Here is a 16604-nt window from a genome sequence, read left to right on the forward strand (position 1 = left end):
GGAGACCATGGTGGAGCTTCGCCGGTCGCTACGGGAGATGAAAGACTACACTATCACCTGTGGGTGGATTGACCAGTCAGACAGCCAGGAGCAGGTCCAGGTCCAATGGCTGGATAAGGAATGCACTTTGAATAAGGGGTGAGTGTTAGGTCATTAAACTTCTGATCAGTGTCCCATGATTTGTTTTTTTAGCCTATCATTATCCTACATTTATTCTACAACGTTGTTGAGTACTTGTTTCTGATTGGCTAGAAGGGCATTCTAAAATAGACATTAAAAACAGATAACGGGCCGGTTGGAAAAGATATCGGGACGTTGGAATAGATATCAGAACACCTTGCGATCATGACTCAAAAAGCACCTACACATGCAGACCGTACTTGCTACAAAGTTACAGAAAGCTAAACCAGCAACCACACAAAATGAACTTGGATACATTGTAAATGCAGGTCCAACAAGAACCTGATGGTCACTCTGAAAGAGCTCCAGAGTTCCTCTGTGGAGATGGGAGAACCTTCCAGAAAGACAACCATCTATGCAGCACTCCACCAATCAGGCCTTTATGGTAGAGTGACCAGACAGAAGTCACTCCTCAATAAAAGGCACATGACACCCCGCTTGGAGTTTGCCAAAAGGCACCTAAAGGACTCTCAGACCATGGTCTGATGAAACCAAGATTGAACTCTTTGGTCTGAATGCCAATCGTCACGTCTGGAGGAAACCTGGCAACATCCCTACAGTGAAGCATGGTGGGGGCAGCATCATGCTGTGGGGATGTTTTTCAGCTGCAGGGACTGGGACACCAGTCGGGATTGAGGGAAAGATGAACGGAGCAAAGTACAGAGTGATCCTTGATGAAAACCTGCTCCAAAGCGCTCAGGACCTCAGTCTGGTGCGAAGGTTCACCTTCCAACAGGACAGTGACCCTAAGCACACAGCCAAGACAACGCAGGAGTGGCTTCGGGACAAGTCTCTGAATGTCCTTGAGTGGTCTAGCCAGAGCCCGGACTTGAACCGATCGAACATCTCTGGAGAGACCTGAAAATAGCTGTGCAGCGACGCTCCCCATCCAACCTGACAGAGCTTGAGAGGATCTGCAGAGTTGAATGAGAGAAACTCCCCACATACAGGTGTGCCAAGCTTGTTGCATCATACCCAAGAAGACTCGACGCTGTAATCGCTGCCAAAGGTGCTTCAACAAAGTACTAAGTAAAGGGTCTGAATACTTATATTAATGTGATATTTACAGTTTTTTTAATACATTTGCAAAAATTTTGATAAACCTGTTTTTGTTTTTTCGTTATGAGGTATTATGTGTAGATTGATGAGTGGAAAAAAACAATTACCGTAAATTCCGGACTATAAGCCGCAACTTTTTTCCCAGGCTTTGAACCTCGTGGCTTAAATATATGGATTTTTCCCGCTTTCAAATTTTTTTTCTTAAAAAAAAACACATTCTGTGACGTATGTTTTTTGGCGGCATGAAGCTTTCATTAGACCAATGAAATTGCCGAACGGGTTAAGGTCAAACAACTTTTTTGTTTACTGTTTAGATTAAATTGAGCGCTCTCAAACTTCCCATCATTCTGATTACGGTAGTCATTTTGTCACCCTCATCATGGCAAAGACACGGAGAAATGCATATGATGCAGCTTTCAAGTTGAAGGCGATTGATCTGGCTGTTGGAAAAGGAAATAGAGCTGCTGCACGGGAGCTTGGTCTTAATGAGTCGATTGATAAGACGTTGGAAACAGCAGCGTGAGGAATTGACTCAGTGCAAAAAGACAACTAAAGCTTACTGCAAATTTTTAATTTTTTGTTACAAGCCGTGTTTCGTTAAAGCCTATTTATTTTTGTTACAAGCCGTGTTTCGTTAAAGCCTATTTATTTTTGTTACAAGCCGTGTTTCGTTAAAGCCTGTGTAAAGTTCATTTGTTTCAATGTACCGGTAGGCACCTGCGGCTTATAGACATGTGCGGCTTATTTATGTTCGAAATAATATTTTTTTTTTAATTCAGTGGGTGCGGCTTATATTCAGGTGCGCTTAATAGTCCGGAAATTACGGTAAATGAATTATAGAATAATGCTGTAACATAACAAAATGTGGAAAAAGTCAAGGGGTCTGAATACTTTCCAAATGGACTGTATTGGCACGGTTTGCCGGCCCTCGACGTGCCAATATATCCTCCAAACACCGGCTTTCGGGCATTATCACTTAAGTCTCAACGAGTGTCCCAACGCCGCGTCGTCAATTATTTCCAAGGTAATGTAAAGAACGTTGGCGTTTTATATCTTACTTAAGGAATGGGGTTCTCTCTCACGAATGTTAAAGGAATTTTATATCTTTGATGATAATAATCAATTCGCCTTGACTAATGCCCAAGGTTTGTAAGACAATGGGTTAAAATAATTAGGCAAGGACTCAGCTTTCTGCAAAAGGTATCTGTAGCTTTTATTCAGAGAACGTTCTGAGGTCAGGATAACAAAACAGTCATTATATAGTTCTTGCTTTCTTACGCACATGCATTTACACACAAACTGTTGGTGACCTGCATCCCCCGAAAACTTCTCACACTCTTTATCTCTATCCCGAGCTCGCCTGTTCCTTTCCCTCAAGGTTAGAAATGCTTTGAAGCTTTTACTCCCAGGACCATCTGTCTCCTGGTGTCCCTCCTAATTGTATACACACATTTCTTTCCCTATCCCGTGGTTCCTGGACTTTCCAGAACTAATCAAACTTATCGATCCCTACATTGATCATTACATTGATTATTCATTAACCATTCTGTATGACTAATAATTCATCATGGTCTATTGATTCATTTACCTTTAATAGATAATTCTCTTATCAACGAACCCCATCCCATTGTCGCTTCATCCATTTTTCAAGTCTGCCTCAGACTGTCGGACCCTCTTGTCCATTGCTGTAGAATACCCTTTATCGTCGCTTGCCTTCTTTGTATGGCTGTGTGTGTGTGTGCGTGCGTGCGTGCATGTGTGTCTTGCAGTGTTATCAGCCCCATTGATGGGAAGTCCATGGAGTCCGTCGATAGTGTGAAGATGTTCCAAAAGTCAGAATACAAGTCCAATGGAAAGGTCATCCGCTGGACAGAGGTACGCACATCCAACTTTGCACCACAAGTCTTGACTCTTGTGTACCATTTGTCTCTGTACTGTATTCCCTAAGTACATGCTTATGTCTTGTGAGTCTCTTGTGTGTTTCCCAGGTGTTCTTTGTACAGAGAGGGGATCATCCTAAGAGCCAGAGTGACCACCATACAGAACACAGCCGGCTGACAGAGAGAATGGCCCGGGCATTCTGCCTGGCACTGTGTCCACACCTCAAGCTGCTGAAGGAAGATGGCATGGCCAAGCTGGGGCTGCGTGTCACACTGGACTCCCAACAGGTGACGGTGCCATTGAATGAACATACTGGACTTGAACCATTTAGATGTTAAGAAATAAAACCTTCTGGAAGCGGAATCTTTCAAATTGTGCATCATCTTACTTTAATAGTTGTAGTAATTCTTGAATGCCTAAAATGTGAGTTATTAGAAGAAGTTATTAGTCATGTAAACAGTGACGGGATATAGGCCTTCGTGATGTTACCAAAGCTATAAAAGCGATAGATGTGTGGCGGGTTAACATCGCTGTTTCATGTTCCAGGTGGGGTTTGTGGCCGGCAGTAATGGCCTGCCACTCCCAGCCCCGTACCTCAACACCCTGGACACCGTGCTGACGCCCATCATCCACAGCAGGGGGCGCAAGAGGAGCGAGGGACCCGTAGTCATAGAGCTCATCTTCTATATCCTGGAAAACATCTCCTAGGGGAGGGGGTCAAAGTGCACACACTCATCTCCACATCGCGCCATCCACTCACCATCCTCTCTCCTGGCTCTCCATCTGTGCTGCTGTGAGTTCGAAAGAGCTACAAAACAGCATTGGTTGAAGGAGTAAGCTCATTCAATGGACATAAAAGCTCACCTCCAGGCTCTATATGTCTCAGCCAGCCTGTGTCAAGGGGTGGCTGGGTGGTAAGTGGTCTGACTCACCAAAGCTGTTCCATAGGTCACCCTGCCTTGGCCTCTAACTCAGCAGCAGAAATAAATGCCACCCTCATGTTGTTTTTCCACTGTCAGGCTTTGTACCAGTGTTACTGTGGAATAACACCAAAACACACACACGAAACCCAAAAGTGGCCATGAGATCAGGGTATAGTAATCTGCTTCATTTTGTGGCTTGAGACCAGTACGTCTGTATATTTTCAATAGAAATGCCCATATTTTGAGAATGCCTTTAAACTGGGGGACTGGATTCAGCCCCTGACCTTAAAAAGCAATGGGAAAAAGAGAATGACTTCAAAAGAAATATATCAGCAGATCTGTAGCTAGCCGTTTGATGCATACTGACTGAATGAATGTTTAAGAATGTTTTCATATTTGAATGTATTTGAATTCCTCTCGATTGCCCCTGAAATGCATTACTGTCAACCTAGGATTCATTAAACATGATATTAACACAAGGAAATCATACAAGGTTTTGATTTTTAAACCAAATCATATTTTTATTGGCTGCATGCACATATTTTTCCGATGTTATCTCAGGAGCAGCGAAATGCTTATGTTTCTTATGCTCCAACAGTGCAGTAATTCAGAACAATACAAAACAATACACACAAATCCCCCAAAAATAAAATCAAGAAATCAAGAAATATCAGAACGAGCAATGTCAGTCCGGAATATACATTTTATCATAACATTTAAGTCATTTAGCAGACGCTCTTATCCAGAGCGACTTACAAATTGAATATAAATATATATGTATATGAAGGTGTATAGACAGTATATGAAAAGAATGTGTGTACAACAGTAGTTATATAGGATGAGCCTTGACTAGAATACAGTATATATAGTATAAATATGAAATAGGTAAAACAGTATGTCAACATAATTAAAGTGACCAGAGTTCAATGACCATGTACATCGGGCATCAGTCTCTAAGGTGCAGGGTGGAGTAATGGGTGGTAGCCGGCTAGTAACAGTGACGAAGTTCAGAGCAGGGTACTGGGCAGAGGCCGGCTAGTGGTGGCTATTTAACAGTCTGATGGTCTGGAGATAGAAGCTGTTTTTCAGTCTCTCGGTCCCAGCTTTGATGCACCTGTACTGACCTCGCCTTCTGGATGATAGTGGGATGAACAGGCAGTGGCTCGGGTGGCTGAGGTCGTTGATGATCTTCTTGGCCTTCCTGTGACACCGGGTGCTGTAGATGTCCTGGAGGGCAGGCAGTGTGCCCCAGGTTATGTGTTGGGCTGACCGCACCACCCTCTGGAGAGCCCTGCGGTTGCAGACTGTGCAATTGCTGTACCAAGCGGTGATTCAGCCCGACACGATCCTCTCAATGGTGCATCTGTAGAAGTTTGTGAGGATGTTAGGGGCCAAGCCGAATTTCTTCATCCGCCCGAGGATGTCTTTGTGAATGGACCATTTCAGGTTGTCAGTGATGTGCACGCCGAGGAACTTGAAGCTTTTCACCCTCTCCACTGGTCACTGTTGATTTGGATGCGGTTGTGCTCTCTCTGCTGTCTCCTGAATTCCACAATCAGCTCCATAGTTTTGTTGAGGGAAATGTTGTATTCCTAGCACCCCTCTGCCAGGGCCCGCACCTCCTGCCTGTAGGCTGTCTCGTCGTTTTTGGTAATCAGGCCTACCATTGTTGTATCGTCTGCAAACTTGATGATTAAGTTGGAGACGTCCGTGGCCAGGCTGTCATGGGTGAACAGGGAGTACAGAAGCAGGCTGAGCACGCACCCTTGTGTTGAAGGTCAATGTAGAGGAGGAGTTGTTGCTTACCTTCACCACCTGGGGTCCAGGACCCAGTTGCACAGGGTGGGGTTCAGACCAAGCACTCCAAGCTTAGTAATGAGCTTGGTGGGCACTATGGTGTTGAAGGCTGAACTGTAGTCAATAAACAGCATTCTTACAGTACATTCAGGAAGTATTCAGACCCCTTGATTTTTCCACATTTTGTTACATTACAGCCTTATTCTAAAATGTATTAAAAAGTTTATTTTCCTTCATCAATCTACACACAATACCCCATAATTTATAAAAACAAAATAACTGAAATATCACATTCAGACCCTTTACTCTGTAATTTGTTGAAGCACCTTTGGCAGCGATTACAGCATCGAGTCTTCTTGGGTATGACGCTATAAGCTTGGCACACCTGTATTTGGGGAGTTTCTTCCATTCTTCTCTGCAGATCCTCTGAAGCTCTGTCAGGTTGGATGGGGAGCGTCGCTGCACAGCTATTTTCAGGTCTCTCCAGAGATGTTTGATCAGGTTCAAGTCCGGGCCCTGGCTGGGCCACTCAAGGATATTCAGAGACTTGTCCCGAAGCTACTTCTGTGTTGTCTGTGTGCTTACGGTCGTTGACCTGTTGGAAGGTGAACCTTCACTCCAGTCTGAGGTCCTGAGCGCTCTGGAACAGGTTTTCATCAAGGATCTCTCTGTACTTTTCTCCGTTAATCTTTCCCTCGATCCTGACTAGTCTCCCAGTCCCTGCCTCTGAAAAACATCCCCACAGCCTGATGCTGCCACCACCGTGCTTCACCATAGGGAGGGTGCCAGGTTTCATCCAGATGTGATGATTGGCATTCAGGCCAAAGAGTTCAATCTTTGTTTCATCAGACCAGAGAATCTTGTTTCTCATGGTCTGAGAGTCTTTCAGGTGCCTTTTGGCAAACTCCAAGTGGACTGTCATGTGCCTTTTACTGAGGAGTGGCTTCCGCCTGGCCACACTACCATAAAGGCCTGATTGGTGGAGTGTTGTAGAGATGTTTGTCCTTCTGGAAGGTTCTCACATCTCCACAGATGAACTCTGGAGCTCTTTCAGAGTGACCATCAGGTTCTTGGTCACCTCCCTGATGAAGGCCCTTCTCCCCCGATTGCTCAGTTTGGCTGGGCAACCAGCTCTACGAAGAGTCTCGATGGTTCCAAACTTCTTCTATTTGAGAATGATGGAGGCAGAATTTCTTTGGTACCCTTCCCCAGATCTGTGCCTCAACACAATCCTGTCTTGGAGCTTTACGGACAATTCCTTCGACATCATGGCTTGGTTTTTGCTCTGACATGCACTGTCAACATTGGGACCTTATATAGAGAGATGAGAGAACCTCCCCAAATACAGGTGTGCAAGTTTGTAGCGTCATACCCAAGAAGACTCGAGGCTGTAATTACTGCGAATGGTACTTCAACAAAGTACTGAGTAAAGAGCTTGAATACTTATGTAAATGTGATATTTCATTTTTTTAATTTGCAAACATTTCTAAAAACCTGTTTTTGCTTTGTCATTATGGGGTATTGTGTGTAGATTGATGAGGAAACAATTTAATCCATTTTAGAATAAGGCTTTAACGTAACAAAATGTGGAATTAGTGAAGGGTTATGAATACTTTCCGAATGCACTGTATATAAAAGTCTGCTTATCACGATATACCACAAACAAAAGTTAAAAAAATGCTTTTGACCAAGAAGACAGGTTCAATGGCACGAAATGTTGCGGCTTTCTGTCACCACCATGGACAGCGCCCTACACACTAAAGCAAGATTCTGATAAAAACCAACCAGCAATATCGTTTCAATCGTACCTTTTCAAAAAAGTTGCAGCTTCCTTGATGCTCTGTGGAACTTCCTGAATAATCGATCATTCCATTCTCCCCAAAATCTTCTTGTAAGATCCCCCTCAAATGGCAGTTGGATTAGATGAGCTTTCCTTAGGTGCAGAATGCTTCTTCTGTGCTGACTGAACACGTTTGTCAAAGTGGAAAATGAGTTCTCGCATCTAGCTGTGGCCTCCCCAAGAGTCAGTCCATGTTTCATTGCAGTAAGCATGGTCGGCATAGTGGAGAGAGGCCTGGAGAATTGTTGCAAGATAGATATCAAGTGGGGTAAGTTTGTCCTCATTGGAGCAAGAGCGACACTAAACTCAGATTCCAGCAAATCTGTTTTGCGTAGATCCAACAGAGGCTTCACCACTGTCTCTTGACTCGATCGCGTCCAATGTCCCTCTCAGTGATTACTGGTTTGAAATAAGGAACTCAATAAAGTCCACAATCGCTGACAAATACATGCGATTTCTTGCCAGCTGCCCATCAAAAAGAAGTGTTGACAGTGACACTGATGTTCCCAATAACACATCAAACTAGTCTTTCTTTCCACAGTGCAGTGCATTACAAATGCTCTTTGCTTGATGTGTGCCTAGCAAATCCTTTGGTACGATCAATAGCATTCTTCCAGTTAGAATACCCAGCTTAGGTGAAGGCCTTGTCTGCGTTAGAATTGGACCCAACACAGATCTTTCGACATGGGAAACAAAATGCAGCCTCTGCAGTAACCGAGTATTCCAGTCACTCTCTTCCTATGAAACAGTTGCTATTAAATTCATGTTTTTTACAGAAAACCTGTTGGCTAGGATAGGATTTCTAGGCTAACCTAGGCTGGCTCCTCTGTTCCAAGATCATCAGGAACAGTCAGAGGTGGAGGCGGCTGTGGAGCCTTCATGGCGGCGCTTGTGGAAGGTTGGGTAGGTGGGTAGGCTCTGTACACGGCACTAGCTGGAGCTCAGGAGCATCATTACTGTTGGTCTTGGCAGCGGCCTCAGTGGTTTGACGCTGCTTCTGCTGTTCATCACTCTCCTCCTTTGTTTGGGTACTTTGGGGAAGCCAATTTCTGATATCGTGGCAGATTAGCTGGTTCGAGCTAGCTAAATAGGATAAGTCTAATAACACAAACACTTTTTACAGCTAAGAATGAAATAGCTTCAACTGTAAACTTGACCCCGCCCTTTTAATCAAAATCAAATATTACAGGCAGAGGCGTATCACGTTATTTATTTAGAGTACAACAGGGATGAGGTTTTTCACGCTTTTTATGGATACCCAAAGGAGTCATACCTAAACGCCCAGTAGTTTTCCATAGCCCTTGTGCTGGAACCTGGTCTCAGAGCATTTCGTATTATTGTGTACGTAAATCTGAGATATTCCATTTAGTATGATATATTCATTTGAGAATGTCCATCATCCATTTTCGTATGATATGTTACGAATTTGCTAAACGTACATTATGTTACAAATTTGCAAAGCATATGATTTGTTTTTGCCTTAACCCTGCAATATATAACGTTTTGGGGGACCCAACCAAATTAAATAGAAAAGTTGAGTTGTAGATTTGTCATTCTCATTGAAAGCAAGTCTAAGAAGCAGCAGATATGTTCTATGTGCACTATTTCTGTTATGTAGCGAAATTTGAAATTGGGTTAAAGTTGAGACTCAGAGCTAGATAATGGTATATCATGCACTGTAGTTGAGGAACAAATGGGAAAGCAATTATTCTTTGAAAGTTGATAAACTTGTAACCCCGCTTTTGAGAAAATGGCCCTCGAATGTTTTGGGACACCTACTGGAGAGCTCTTCTTTGTCTACAGACATTCAGCATCGGTCACACCCTCTTAATCCTTAACCCCACCCATCTCTTTAAAAACCTCTTACATCTAGACGTTCCGCTAGCGGAACACCTGCTCCAATATCCAATGATGGGCGTGGCGCGAAAATCCGAAAACTTCAATTTTTCAAACATATGACTATTTTACACCATTTTAAAGACAAGACTCTCCTTTATCTAACTACACTGTCCGATTTTAAAAAGGCTTTACAACGAAAGCAAAACATTAGATTATGTCAGGAGAGTACCCGGCCAGAAATAATCAGACACCCATTTTTCAAGCTAGCATACAATGTCACAAAAAACGAAACCACAGCTAAATGCAGCACTAACCTTTGATGATCTTCATCAGATGACAATCCTAGGACATTATGTTATACAATACACGCATGTTTTCTTCAATCAAGTTCATATTTATATCAAAAACCAGCTTTTTACATTAGCATGTGACGTTCAGAACTAGCATTCCCACCGAACACTTCCGGTGAATTTACTAAATTACTCACGATAAACGTTAAAAAAAACATAACAATTATTTTAAGAATTATAGATACCGAACTCCTTTATGCAATCGCGGTGTCCGATTTTAAAATAGCTTTTCGGTGAAAGCACATTTTGCAATATTCTGAGTAGATAGCCCGGCCATCATGGCTAGCTATTTTGACACCCACCAAGTTTGGCACTCACCAAACTCAGATTTACTATAAGAAAAATTGGATTACCTTTGCTGTTCTTCGTCAGAATGCACTCCCAGGACTTCTACTTCATCACCCAATGTTGTTTTGGTTCCAAATAATCCATAGTTATATCCAAATAGCGGCGTTTTGTTGTGCGTTCAAGACACTATCCAAAGGGGAAAGAAGGGTGACGCGCCCAGCGCGTATCGTGACAAAAAAATTCAAAATATTCCATTACCGTACTTCGAAGCATGTCAAACGCTGTTTAAAATCAATTTTTATGCGATTTTTCTCGTAAAAAAGCGATAATATTCCGACCGGGAGTCGTTGTTTTCGTTCAAAGACTGAAAATGTAAACATGGAGTTGTCTCGTGCACGCGCGCCCCCGTCTCATTGTTCTCAGATTGACCACTTACCAAATGCGCTACTGTTTTTCAGCCAGAGACAGCAGAGTCATCATTCAACGTTCTGCCGCCTTCTGAGAGCCTATGGGAGCATTAGAAAGTGTCACGTTACAGGAGAGATCCTTTGTTTTGGATAGAGATGGCAAAGAAGGCCAAGAAATGGTCAGACAGGGTACTTCCTGTACAGAATCTTCTCAGGTTTTGGCCTGCCATTTGAGTTCTGTTATACTCACAGACACCATTCAAACAGTTTTAGAAACTTTGGAGTGTTTTCTATCCAAAGCTAATAATTATATGCATATTCTAGTTTCTGGGCAGGAGTAATAACCAGATTAAATCGGGTACGTGTTTTATCCGGCCGTGAAAATACTGCCCCCTATCCATAACAAGTTAAGGATTCATGTGAGGCCATGTGCTAAACAGTGAGTACGGTAGTGTACAACCAAAGATTTCAAGACTAAAGTCTGGTTTATACTACTTCTATTGACATGTCTATATACTGTTGTCCCAGTGACATGAACATTCTATTGTAGTCCGACATCAAACTTGTCATTGTCGTTATGAAAAAGTATAAACACAAAAACGACAACGTGCATGACATCAGCAGCCTGGGGGTCCAAAATAGCATAACTGTTGCATTTTAACACCAATAAACCTATCTGTTTAAAAATGGATTTAATATATGTCAATCTAGCAAACCAGGCAACTAAAAGCAACTTTCTAAACAATGCTTTTGGTTAGTTTCTAGCTTGTTAGAAGGTGTAAATGGTACAATAAAATGGTTACTTGCATATTGGACTCGTTTGTTTAGACACGTAGCTAACCATAATCCCAACTCATGACATTTCTACCCTGCATGAATCTACAGGTAGCTAAAGCTAAACATCAAGCTAGGTTCAATGTTAGCTAGCTAGCTAACATTAGGCTATAACTAGCCACGCAAATGGCTCTGAGATACAAATAACATTACTACACAGATCATACACAGATCATACAGCCAGCTAGCTAACAGTACACTTTAACTTGCAATGAAAACGACTTCTTTACAAAATTAGAAATGTATAATATCTGAAAATGTAGCTAGCTAGATTCTCTTACCCGTATACATGGATGAACACTTCTCCCTCTCTTTCACTGATGCCGTGGTTGCCCTTAGTTTGAAGATGTAATCCAGACAGGTGTTTTATACAACAGCCTATACAACATCCTTCGGTGTTCTCTTTTCGACTCCCTCCGCATTTGCAATCAAACGTCTAAATTTTCTCCTTCTCCTTAGCTATCATACTCTGCTTCCACCGGGCATTCCACTGATTTCAAAACTCAGTCCTCCAGAAAGTGGAGAGCCTTAGCAACACTTGTGCAGTTCTATGTGACATCTTTTAAAAAAGCCACTTTAGAAAGCATACTAAGCAGCTCATGTTATAGACAGAAGCGTGCTACATGGCAGATTGATCTGAACTCATCTTTCAGCATTTCCAGCCCATCCATTATCAGCCAATCATGGCTAGTGGAAAGTTCCTTACTTCTTCCATGGCTAAACCAACTGGGTTCATAATTTAACAATTGTATTCGTATTTACAGATGGCATACAAGTTTGTTTTTAAGGCACATTAAAGTTTATATGTTCTAGAAAGCATTTTTGATCAAATAAAAATGTTACATTCAAATGTCTGTCCTGTAAAGTAGTGACGTGCGACATATGCCTAGTTTCCTGACACAAGTCACATAATGCACCTTTAACTAACCTTCTGTCTTATGTAACCATACCAAATATAACATATCATACTAATTTGAGTGTCCCGGATTTACATTTACTATGTTACGTCTAGTCTATCGGACCAGGCTGCCTACGCACACTTCAGCAGTGCGCCCTGTCCATTGTGCTGACACTGCAGCAGAGGTACAGATTTTTTGGGAGCCAACCTGTCATTCAATCTTTTAACTTTTTGGCTATTTTTATATAGGGACATAAAACTAAAACTGAGGTGGCTAAGGTTTGAACTGAGGGGGCTAAGCCTTCTTTAGCCCCCCCGTGGTGCCTGGCTCGCGCCGAATGCAATTGGTTTAGACTTTACTGTAAAATGCTTGCTTATGAGCCCTTCCCAACAATGCAGAGATTAAAAAGAATAATACAAATGAAATAGTAACACAAGAGGAATAAAATAAAATACACAAGAATGGAGCTATATACAGGAAGTACCAGTACCAGATCAATGTGGAGCTATATACAGGAAGTACCAGTACCAGATCAATGTGCAAGGTATTTCAGGTAGATACTGCATGTACATGAAGGCAGGGTAAAGTGACTAGGCATCAGGATAGATAATAAGAGTAAAATAAAGAACAAAGTAGCAGCAGTAAATTAGTGTAAAAGTGAGTGTAATGTGTATGTGTGTTTGTGTTGTGTCGGTATGCGTGTGTGTGCGTTTGTAGTGTATGTGAATGTGTGTGGGTGAGTTTGTATACAGTGTGTATACTGTATATAGTCTAGTGAGTGTGCATAGGGTCAGTGTAAGATAGAGTTAGTGCAGATCCTTCAGTACCAATAATTGACTATTTAGCAGTTTGCCTATTTAGCAGTCTTGTGGCTTGGGAGTAGAAGCTGACTCAGAGCCTGTTGGTCTGAGAGCCGATGCTCCGGTACCGTTTGCCAGACGGTAGCAGATTGAACAGTTCATGGCTTGGGTGGCTGGAGTCTTTGGCAATTTTTTGGGCCTTCCTCTGACACCGCCTGATATAGAGGTCCTGGATGGCAGGGAACTCGGCTCCAGTGATGTACTGGGCTGTCCGCACCACCCTCTGTAGCACTTTGAGGTCAAAGGCGGTGCATTTGCCATACCATCGGAGAGGCAGCCAGTCAAGATGCTCTTGATGGTGCAGCTGTATAACTTTTTGACAATCCCATGCCAAATCTTGTCAGCTTCCTGAGCAGGACTGTGCAGGTGTGTGTGAAACATGTTAGGTCCTTTGTGATGTGGACGCCAAGGAACTTAAAGCTCTCGACACACTCCACAACAGCCCCGTCCTTATGGATGGGGGTGTGCTCTCCCCTCTTTCTCCTATAGTTTCAAGATCAGCTCCTCGTCTTACTGACGTTGAGATAAAGGTTGTTGTCTTGGCACCAGATTACAGATACTTTTCAAAAACAATATGAATACTTTTTGGATTACTTTTAATCCCCCTAAGGTCAATGTTCACATCTCTGTGGAAATCTAACTAGCATAATACAAAAAATCCCCATAACAAACAGTTTAAACCAGAGCTAGTTTTTTTGCGTTGGATGCGTCTCAATCCACCGCATCTGCCTATGTCGCACTTCCGCATCTGCTGTGAAAGGTGACAGAGCTAGAGCGGTGTTTGTCAGACCATGAGACATCCCGAAAATCTGTCTTCTCACAAAATCGTCTGTAGCTTCAGAGCAGTTTGGCCGACAAAAACTATTATGACCCCTCTATGCAAAGATGAGACTCTCACGAACATGATGGTGTTCTCTCTCTCTACGACCCTCACAAGCATCTTGGGACTTGTTTGGGACTTGTCTGAAGTCGGTACAGGCGATCTGCCAACTTCTGTCTGTAAGATCCGGACAGTTTGGGCTACACACTAATGTGACCTCTATTTGGAAAGGTGAGACTCCCACAAATACATACTTCTCGGTTGTTTTCCTCTAGAATACCCACAGACCTCACAAGACTCATATGAAGGTCCCCCGTTACCAGTTGAAAAAATGAATTTAAGTATACTTTATGTATGTAGACACTGTTCAGTTCCAAAATTAACGGGTTAAATACATGTAAACGAACTGTTTCCTGATATTTCTTATATCTCTCAGATATAGGACAGATACTTCAGAACAAACTTCCTTTAGAGTTTTTGGGAGGGACTATTTGTTGTTTGTTTGGGCTAATAGCACTAAGGCCAAAGATATTGTAATATTTTTGTTGATACTTCAAAGGGTCTTAAAATTCTAAATCAAATAGAAAAAGGAGACTTGGTATGACGTTCTTAAAACAATTCCATATAACTTAGTATAAACCCCCCCTTCCCTTTTTAGACAGGGCTTAGACTCTGCGGAAAAATACGTTATGACACCCTTCTGTTTCTCAATTACGTTAAATTCAGATTGTAAAAAAAGCGCAAGTTTAAGTTTGTTCCACCTTGAGCGAGTCTGACCAGAATGTCATATACCACTATTATGCAAGTTTAAGTTCCACCTGAGCGAATCAGAGACCACTATTATGACACACCAAATGCATCCGATGGATTATTTTTGTCTTCTTCTAATGCCTGTTGAGGGGAAAGTAATCCAAAAGAAAAGGAAAGTAATCAGAATACATTACTGAGTTTAGGTAATCCAAAAGTTATGTTACTGATTAACATTTTGGACAGGTAACTAGCAACTGTAACGGATTACATTTAGAAAGTAACCTACCAAACCCTGTGTACAGTGCACTTGTCACCAGCTCCAAGTCAAACTCATATATCATGTGTTTGACCTTATCCAACCCTGAACCAGGCCCCCTCCCCCACACGGAGAAAGCTGTGGGCTGGGTGCTGACACTGAGCGGTCGGCAAGGCGCTCTGCTCCCCGGGTCTTCCGATGCATCTCATCAAACAAAGCAGAATGGGCCTCTTGTTTACCTCCTACATGCTTGACGTAGTTTAGATGGCTGAGATAACACTACAAGGCAGGCATGCTACTGGAAATGCATTCATACCCATGTGAAACAAAACACTGTTTTATTCACTTTGAGCCTAGGCACAAAGAAATTCAGCTAACCGTTTAGACAATAAGCATTATGTAAAACCATGTGTGCCTACATGACCAGAACATTAGCTAGTTTCATGAGAAAGTATGTCAAGGTTCAATCTCATAAGTATGGGACTATAATGCAAAGATGTCAATTAACATTTCTCAAATAGTTTAACTTATGAATTGAATCCCTTAGCAGCCTCCAGCTACCAAGTAATTAACAGGACACCTTTATAAGACCTGACCCTGTACAGGTAAAATTATGTGTGAAATGCTTGATAATGTATGTGATATCAACATAGAAGTCTATTTTCTGGGTGATTTAAATATTGATAGGCTCTCATCAAGCTGCCCACTCAAGAAAAAATTTCAAACTGTAACCAGTGCCTGCAACCTGGTTCAGGTTATCAGTCAACCTACCAGGGTATTTAAAAACAGCACAGGAATGAAATCATCAACATGTATTGATCACATCTTTGCTACTGCTGCAGAAATTTGCTTTAAAGCAGTATCCAAATCCATAGGATGTAGTGATCACAATATAGTAGCCATATTTAGGAAAACCAAAGTTCCAAAGGCTGGGCCTAATATAGTGTATAAGAGGTCATACAATAAGTTTTGTAGTGATTAATACGTTGATGATGTAAAGAATATTTGCTTTGAGTAAGGCCAGTGTGTCTACGTATGCGGATAACTCAACACTACACACGTCAGCTACTACAACAACTGAAATTACCGAAACACTTAACAAAGAGCTGCATTTCATTTCGGAATGGGTAGCAAGGAATAAGTTAGTCCTAAATATTTATACATCTAAAAGCATTGTATTTGGGACAAATCATTCACTAAACCCCAAACCTCAAACCTTGTAATGAATAATGTGGAAATGTAGCAAGGTGAGGTGACTAAACTGTTTGGACTAACCCTGGACTGTAAACTGTCATGGTCAAAACATATTGATACAACAGTAGCTAAGATGGGTAGAAGTCTGTCTATAATAAAGCGCTGCTCTGCCTTCTTAAAAACACTATCAATAAGGCAGGTCCTACAGGCCCTGGTTTTGTCGCACCTAGACTACTGTTCAGCTGTGTGCCACAAAGAGGGACTTGGGAAAATTGCAGTTGGCTCAGAACAGGGCAGCACGTCTGCCCCTTAAAAGTACACGGAGAGCTAACATTAATGACATGCATGTCAAACTCTCATGGCTCAAAGTGGAAGAGAGACTGACTTCCTCCTTACTTGTTTATGTAAGAGGTGTTGACAAGCTGAA

The 16604-nt window shown here is 42.2% G+C and overlaps 1 protein-coding gene across 2 annotated transcripts in view; it reads left to right on the forward strand.

Moving 5' to 3' along the window:
- LOC115158016 (zinc finger FYVE domain-containing protein 9) overlaps nucleotides 1-4527 on the forward strand; it is a 16552-nt gene extending 12025 nt beyond the window's left edge. Inside the window, exons 13-16 of one of the 2 annotated variants that reach the window (XM_029706472.1) lie at nucleotides 1-138; nucleotides 3009-3114; nucleotides 3228-3407; nucleotides 3667-4527. The exon at nucleotides 1-138 is cut by the window's left edge and continues 25 nt beyond it. In XM_029706472.1, the coding sequence (XP_029562332.1) occupies nucleotides 1-138; nucleotides 3009-3114; nucleotides 3228-3407; nucleotides 3667-3828 (586 nt within the window). In that variant the 3' untranslated portion in view covers nucleotides 3829-4527. Of the gene's footprint in view, nucleotides 139-3008; nucleotides 3115-3227; nucleotides 3408-3666 lie in introns of those variants that run through there. The other variant, XM_029706473.1, reaches the window with a different exon arrangement.
- The last annotated feature ends 12077 nt before the right edge of the window (nucleotides 4528-16604 follow it).

The sequence above is a fragment of the Salmo trutta genome, chromosome 22 (genome assembly GCF_901001165.1).
Source record: "Salmo trutta chromosome 22, fSalTru1.1, whole genome shotgun sequence".
Taxonomy (NCBI): Eukaryota; Metazoa; Chordata; class Actinopteri; order Salmoniformes; family Salmonidae; genus Salmo; species Salmo trutta.